The 7,626-nt window shown below is 40.6% G+C and overlaps 1 protein-coding gene across 1 annotated transcript; it reads left to right on the forward strand.

Moving 5' to 3' along the window:
* The first annotated feature begins 436 nt into the window (after positions 1–436).
* Positions 437–7,384, forward strand: MCTS1 (MCTS1 re-initiation and release factor). Its single transcript, XM_083595763.1, has 6 exons — positions 437–632; positions 1,017–1,169; positions 1,420–1,517; positions 3,366–3,499; positions 4,105–4,172; positions 7,182–7,384. Exons 1-6 carry the CDS (start codon positions 622–624, stop codon positions 7,261–7,263), a joined length of 546 nt encoding a protein of 181 aa, XP_083451889.1. The 5' UTR covers positions 437–621; the 3' UTR covers positions 7,264–7,384.
* Positions 7,385–7,626: the final 242 nt, after the last annotated feature.

Here is a 7,626-nt window from a genome sequence, read left to right on the forward strand (position 1 = left end):
TTAATAAAAAAAAACCCTTTCAAAAGCACTTAATTATACATACTGTAAAGTGAATTATATATATGAATATATAATGAATGTACACACACACACACACTGTATGTATAGGTGTGTTTGAGAGGTGCTTAGGTTGCAATCTGAACAATGCCCACTCAGAAGTAAGTCCTGCTTGAATTCAGTGGGGCTGCACTCCCCAGGTAAGTGGGGTTAGACCTGCAGCTTTCATCTCCAACCACAAAAAACAAAAGGGCACGCTAAACTGTGGTTGATTGGTCTCCATAGCAACAGCAGCTCCAAAGTCCGGAAGGCAAAAAAAGTAAGCTACCGCATGGGCTTCTGGGAGTTGTAGTTCTACATTTTTATTTTGCTTTCCGGTTGCTGCTGTGTTCTCTCGGAAAAGGGCCCCCGCGGAAAAAGCAGTCCTCCGCGACGCTAGGGGGCAGTAAAACCGCGAGGGTTTCCTTTGCGGCTGGTGCGGGGGATAAAGGAAGAGCCACGAGAGGCCTCGTGCTTGCGTGGGCTCGAGGGTGGGAACAGGGCTTGTGTGGGAGCTGCTGCTGCTATCAGTCGCTGGCCTTCCAGGTCCTCGGTTCTTAGTGCTCTCCCGGGAACCCCGCCAAGATGTTCAAAAAGTGAGTAAGGGGCGGGCAGGAAACGTGGGCAGGATTTTGACACCCGAAGGCCTCACAGCCTGGGGCTTTCTGGCTGTTCACAGTGGGATCCTGGGCATGTTAGTTCAGAATCGAGCCCCTCCCTCACCCTTCTCCTCAAAGAAAATATGCCTAGGATTTCATGTCATTTTTATTTTTATTTTTACTGCTGATGACCTTAAATAAAGCATACTCAGGAGTATGACCTGCCAGAATCAAATGGACTCAAGTTGCTTAAAACCACAGACTCTGCATTCGCACCCTCGGGTGTGACTTAATGTTTTATGTACTGTGTTTTTTTATTGCCCGGAGTGGTATCTGTGTGCATGGGGAAGTCTTATCTGAAAATCTTGTTCCCTTTGGCAGATTTGATGAAAAGGAGAATGTGTCCAACTGCATCCAACTAAAAACGTCTGTTATTAAAGGCATTAAGAACCAGCTGATAGACCAGTTTCCTGGGATCGAACCATGGCTAAACCAAATTATGCCAAAGAAAGACCCTGTGAAGATAGTACGTTGGTCAGTATTTCCCTTCACACTGTTTTCCAAGTTATATTAGTCTATTCATGTTTGCTGGTAATTATATCCAGTAATCCTGGAATATTGCTCTGTCATGGTCTTCATTTAGATGAGTGGATGTAAATATTGAAAGAGTTAAACCATTTGGTTTTGAGGAATACATGAAATAATGTAGGCATGCACAGTCTGAAATACTCACTTCCTTATTGCTCAGAATTGTGAAATTTCTCATAAACTTTGTATCTTCCAGTCATGAACATATAGAAATCCTCACAGTAAATGGAGAATTGTTGTTCTTCAGGCAAAGGGAAGGACCATTTTATCCCACGCTCAGATTACTTCATAAATGTAAGTGTGTTGGAGAAGACATGTTGGGTTGCAGTTGAAAGAGTGCAGCAGTGGGGTTGGCATAACTATTAAAGCATGCAATTTTTTCTGCACTCTGATGTGTGTAAATTGGTGGCTTCATAACTACAAGTGAGAAGTGAAAAGCCTACTGGCTCACTGCTTTGTATCTGTATTAAGTTATACATTCTCCAGTGTTTTCAGTCGCTGTATTGTGCATTATGGGTATATTCATATACCACTGATGTGCTCTTCTGCTTATGTCCTTTATTTTGTTTAGTGTGCAACAGCTTCCTGCCCATTGCATTACGTATTTATACTTCCCTTTTGCTTGCCTCCAACTTACACTTTGCCGTTTATGAGGCTTGCCTTTTTGGTTCAGTTATCTTCCTCCAGTGCATCCACTAAGTTGAGGGGAATAGAAGGTTAGCTACTACAGTTAGACAGTGTGAAGCAAGGGTCAGCAAACTTTTTCAGGAGGGGGCCAGTCCACTGTTCCTCAGACCTTGGGGGGGGCGGACTATATTTGGGGGGGGGGGAATGAACGAATTCCTATGCCCTGCAGATAACCCAGAGATGCATTTTAAATAAAAGCACACATTCTACTCATGTAAAAACACCATGCAGGTCCCACAAATAACTCAGAGATGCATTTTAAATAAAAGGACACATTCTGCTCATGTAAAAACATGCTGATTCCCAGACTGTCCACGGGCTGGATTTCGAAGGTGATTGGGCCGGATCCGGCCCCCAGGCCTTAGTTTGCCTACCCATAGTGTAAAGGAACATGGAGGTGGATAAAAAGAGAGAATTACTACCTGTTCAATATGTGTGCGATTGCCACAACCCGGAAATGGCCAGAAAAGGGGGTGGGCGGAGAGGGCTTATGCTCACTCCACTGACATTTGTGGGGGGTCAGGAATGTAACCCCCGTGCAAAATGGTCGTTGCCTGCTTTAATTGCTGGTTTTGAGCAGTGAGGGTCTGCAGTGCTTACTATTATATTATTTATTACATTTCCATATCAGCCTTCATCTGAGGATCACCAGGCGGTTTACAATATAGAAACACAAAAATACATAACTTAGTAACAAACAAATATAATACCCCACAGTTTAAAAGGCCATAGGTTGTTTAATTAGCCAGAGGCCTGGCTGAAGAGGAATGTTGTTGCCTAGAGCCTAAAGCTATGTAACAAAGGCACCAGGCAATTCACAAGCGGGGAGCCATCACAAAAAAGGCCCATTCTCAGGTTACCACCCTCCGGACCTCTTGTGGAGGAGGCACACAAAGAAGGGCCTAAGATTATGATTGCTGGGTCTGGGTTGGTTCATATGGAAAGAGGCAATCCTTGAGGTATTGTGGTCCTGAGATGTTGCTTTATAGGTCAAAACCAGCACTTTGAATTGGGCACGGAAACTAACTGGTAGCCAGCGGAGTTGTGAATGAATTGTTCCTTTTCTGCTGAAGGCTTTTTATGACTGCTTTTTCAGTTTCATGGCTTCTTTTTCTCAGTGTCATAGTTTATTACGTAATTTGTTTACAGAATTAACATGAACGATCATGCAAGCTGCTTTGAAAATACCTAATTGAAATAAATGTTTGAATAAATGGATTTAAATTTCATCAATGTATTAAGATTATAAATACCTAAAACATACCAAGTGTAAGATCACTTTTTAGAGAATACATGGAAGTGGTGGAATATTTTGCTGGTGACACCATTTTTCTTCCAATACAACTTCATATATCTTTAAAGTACACGTTTGTATAATCTAAATGATGACTGTATTAAATGTTCAGATAACAGTCAGTGTTGTATCTGTTCTAATTTTCTCCTGCCCCTTCTCAGATCCATTCATTCTACCACATCAACAAGTTGATAAAGGAGCCATTAAATTTGTACTTAGCGGAGCAAATATCATGTGTCCTGGTCTGACGTCTCCAGGAGCTAAACTTTATCCATCAGCTGCTGATACAATCGTGGTATCCTTGGATAGCTGCCCTGTGTTGCTCAATATTTCTTTTTCATCTGACAGGGCAAGCTGTACTGAACATAAAGGGTTAGGTTTTTTTTTTAAAGTTGCATTAAATGTTTAGGTTTTATAGTTCAGTGTGGTGATCTTTCCACATAAATGTTGACACAACTTGGGGGGACAGCAAACCATTGGATGATTGTAGAGGGTCCAGGGACTGGATTGGATGATCTCCTTCCTCTACCTTTCCCTTGCATGCTTTGTCTTCTTAGTTTGTTAGCTGGCTACTTAGTTTGATGTGAGCTGCATTGTGAGACAATATTTATGTCTGAAAAGTGTGATTAAAAATAAAACAAATAAATTGGGTGGACATAATTGGTTGCTTGGATGTGAAAGGGTTGAGGTTTTAGGGATTGAGAGTCTTGTATTTTTCAGTGCCTCTAGCTATACTATAAACCTAAATGTTCCATAGTTACAGGGAAAGGTTAGTTGCTTCAGCACGCTATTCTTGTGACCATTTTGATATAGTGTTTCGGTTGTTAGTCCTTCTGCTGCTGTTCTTGTTGTCTTTTTTCATACTACATATCAGATGTTTTCCTTAGCTGGTGATTATAGGCAATAATGGCCGAAGGAAAGCAACATGCCCTGTGTGTTGGAGTCATGAAGATGTCGGCAGAGGATATGTGAGTTAATTTTCTAAGAAAAATAATGTACCTCTTTACTGTCATTGCCTGTTTTAGAGTGGGGTAGCTCAGGCCAACATGAAGGGCTTGGAAAACTTCAGACTTATTTTGACTCAGACCCACAAACTCATCCAGCTGCCACAGTAACATGGAAATGTAGCAGTAATAGTAGCAGTAGGTAATACAATAAATATACTTTCTGCCAAGATACCCAAGATGGCTTATAGTTCTCAAATACTAAAGCAAATGGTCCAAAATGTAGAATAAAATTCTCTCAGGCTGTTGGTGATCCCTTGAGGAGCTGATGCGATCCACAGCATCTACCTTCAAATAGGTCTTTCATTGTTTTTCACATCTCTGTGAATATCTAATATTGTCTGATGATCATTCATGATGGTGTTGGCCCAGCCTTGTAAATAAGCCCACAAAAGTTGCTAAGCTGTGAAGTTACCTTTTGCACTAATTTGGTACAGCTGGCACCAAGAGTTCCTGTATGTCCACTCCCATGTCTGCATTTGGGTGCAGAGGAGGAGATGTCTCTCCTTGGGCAGCCTGCTTGGTTCTCTTCTGGGTGCAGAAGAGCATTGGAATGCTCGCTCTCTCTCTCTCTCTCTCTCTCTCTCTCTCTCTCTCTCTTTCTGCCAGCCCACTTGCTTGCATGCAATTCCATGTCAATGTCACATATGACTACCAGTTGAATGCTTAAATACAAACTTGCATTGTCCTTTTCCATTACTGAATGACAAGGCTCTTCCCATCACCTCCAGTGTTTCACTTTAAATTTGTTCTTCTATTTCCAAAAGTATTGGAAAGAAGCATGCATTAGTGTCATATTTCAGACAAGTCTCATCTGATAGAAGTTGGATTTTAACAAAGAAAAATTACTAACATGATTATGATGCTGATAATGGTAATGCTGTCACTTTATCTTGCCCGAGGCAACACAAAGCAATTTACAACCAAACCAAACATAACCAAAACTGAGACATACAGGCAACCCTCTGTTTACGTGTGTTCTATATGTGTGTGACTGTTTTATGCATATTATGCCAAACCTGGAAGTGACCCAGAAACAACATAAAGCTGTCACTGAAACATCACTAAAAGGGCAGGTCAGAACAGGGAATTTGCTGCCTTTTTCAATGGGTTTGTTATACGTGATTTCACTGACGTGCGTGGTGCCACACAATGTAACCCCCATGCAAATAGGGCCTGCCTGTATTCAATTATTGCATAGATTTCCAAGTCTAGCAGAATTATAGGTTTCATTGGAATCTTTTATTATATATTGCTGCATCTCCAAAACAAAGCAGTAGTTCCTTATGGGTGTAATTCAACTGCATATCAGTAATAGGAGTACTGTAAATTAATTTTCTGATCTAGGTTGAAAGCTCTCCTCCCCAAAGAAAGGTTTAGGTTTTTCTCCATTTACATAATTGTTTGGAAAACCCATAAATTATTCACTTTTCATTGGTTGTAACTGTACTTCCTCTCCTCTTTTTTTCTTTAAGTGGCAACTAAATAGTGAAATGAAGCTCTTAGATGAAATGTATATTTGCAATCTGTTTCATAAAAGATGCATATATTCAAAATTAAGATCCAGACATGGAATGTGGGCTTAACTATGAGTTTTGAGATTTCCCACAAAAATGAAATGTCCTCAGCTATAAATTTCCTCAGCCAGGATTTTGAAGTATATGCCTTAATAACATTCTATTGCACTTTTACTGCTAGCATTCTCTGAGCCCTTGAACAAATATGATGATGGATAGATCTTTTGTGGCTGGCTAGAGAGTTCGGGGAATCTTTTATTATTACATGAGATTGTGCCATTTATATCCCTTCCAATGAACTCAAGGTGATGTACATAGTTCTCTTCCCTACCCCTCCATCCCCCCCCCCCCAGCAACCTGATGATGTGTGTTGGGCTGAGAGATGGCAGTGTTACCTGGTGAACTTTATGGCTGGTGGGGCTTTGAACCTGGGCCTCCCAGGACCTAATATTGGCAGTAACCAGCACACCATGCTGGTTTTGCACAGATCAGTAACTGGAGTTCCTTGCCCAGGTGATTTGCAAAACGAATTGCCTTCCGGACCAGCAGTAGATGTTCATCCAAATCTTCTTTCAATTGCATCTGTTAATAAGTGGTGGCAATACTCCATATTATTTAATAAGAGGGGCTGTAGCATAGTGGTTAAGCTTCTTATGCAGAAGGGCCCAGGATCTGGTTAAAAGGATCTGAAATAGTGCTGGAAGAAAATCTTTGCCTAAGAGCCATGTCAGTCATTGTGCTTTAGCTAGCTAAGTTATAGTATACCTATTGGCCTTAGGTTAGTCATGTCCACAAATTTTGAAGGGTCTACTCCAAGTATGATGTAGTTCGGTATAACACGGCGTTGACAAGATGGGGCAAGATGGACCAAGTAATCTGCTTTAGTATAGGACAGTTTTAAATTACTGTATTTACTCAAATGTAATGCGCACCTTTTTTGGCCAAATCACACCATGAAAATTAGGGTGCGCATTAGATTCAATGGCGCATTAGATTTACATAAATACAGTATGTAATCTGATGTGTGATGGTGATCAAATTAACTCCCCTGCTTCCCTCTCATCAACTATCCTTCCCTATAAACTATTATGAATGTTTGAACAAGAAAAAAATGCACTCAAAATTATAAATAATAAAAAGAGCAAGATTTCTGCTGAGACAGGATTAATATGCTGGAAGGAGGGAGGATGATTCACAGTTCTTATGCTTTAAAAGCGTAAAAGACACCCAAGGTGTGTATGTGTTTATAAAAAGTTCTCAATGTAGCCATTTCCCCCCCCCCCAAAAAAAATGCTCATAGTTTTGAGAGTTGTTATTAAGGATCAATGGAAAAAGTATTTGTCTTAATTTAACAAGTTGGTGTGAAGGCTAGTCCTGTTGGTTTACATTCTAAATACCTATCCTGGAGATCTGGAAATCAATGTTTGCTCTTCTCTTCCCCTCCTTTCCTCTGCAGTGAGAAGGTCAACAAAGGAATTGGCATTGAGAATATCCACTATTTAAATGATGGTCTCTGGCATATGAAGACGTATAAGTGAAGCAGCAGGAAGAATCCATTGCCTTTCATCTTGGCCTGTTTTTAATTCTTCGTTTAAAATGTGTGATTAAATGTAAACTTTGTGGTGATGCTAAATAAATCAAGTGAATGCTGAAATATCATCAGCTGAGATGGTTTTCTTTACACCTGGCCTTTGGCGTTTTAATTCTCATGAACTGTGGTGCCTACATCCATGAAATTGTCAAACCAAGTTTTTATGTGCTTCAGTAACAGCTAGTGTAATAAATGACTACTGCAAATAACCAGAGCATGTACAAAATGAGTTGGTAATGTGCAGCCCACAATATCTGAATATAACCCTGATGCTTAAAAGCTTGCCCTTATTTTGTTGAGGCAAGTTCAA

The sequence above is a fragment of the Podarcis filfolensis genome (assembly GCF_964270895.1).
Source record: "Podarcis filfolensis genome assembly, chromosome: Z".
Lineage (NCBI taxonomy): Eukaryota > Metazoa > Chordata > Lepidosauria > Squamata > Lacertidae > Podarcis > Podarcis filfolensis.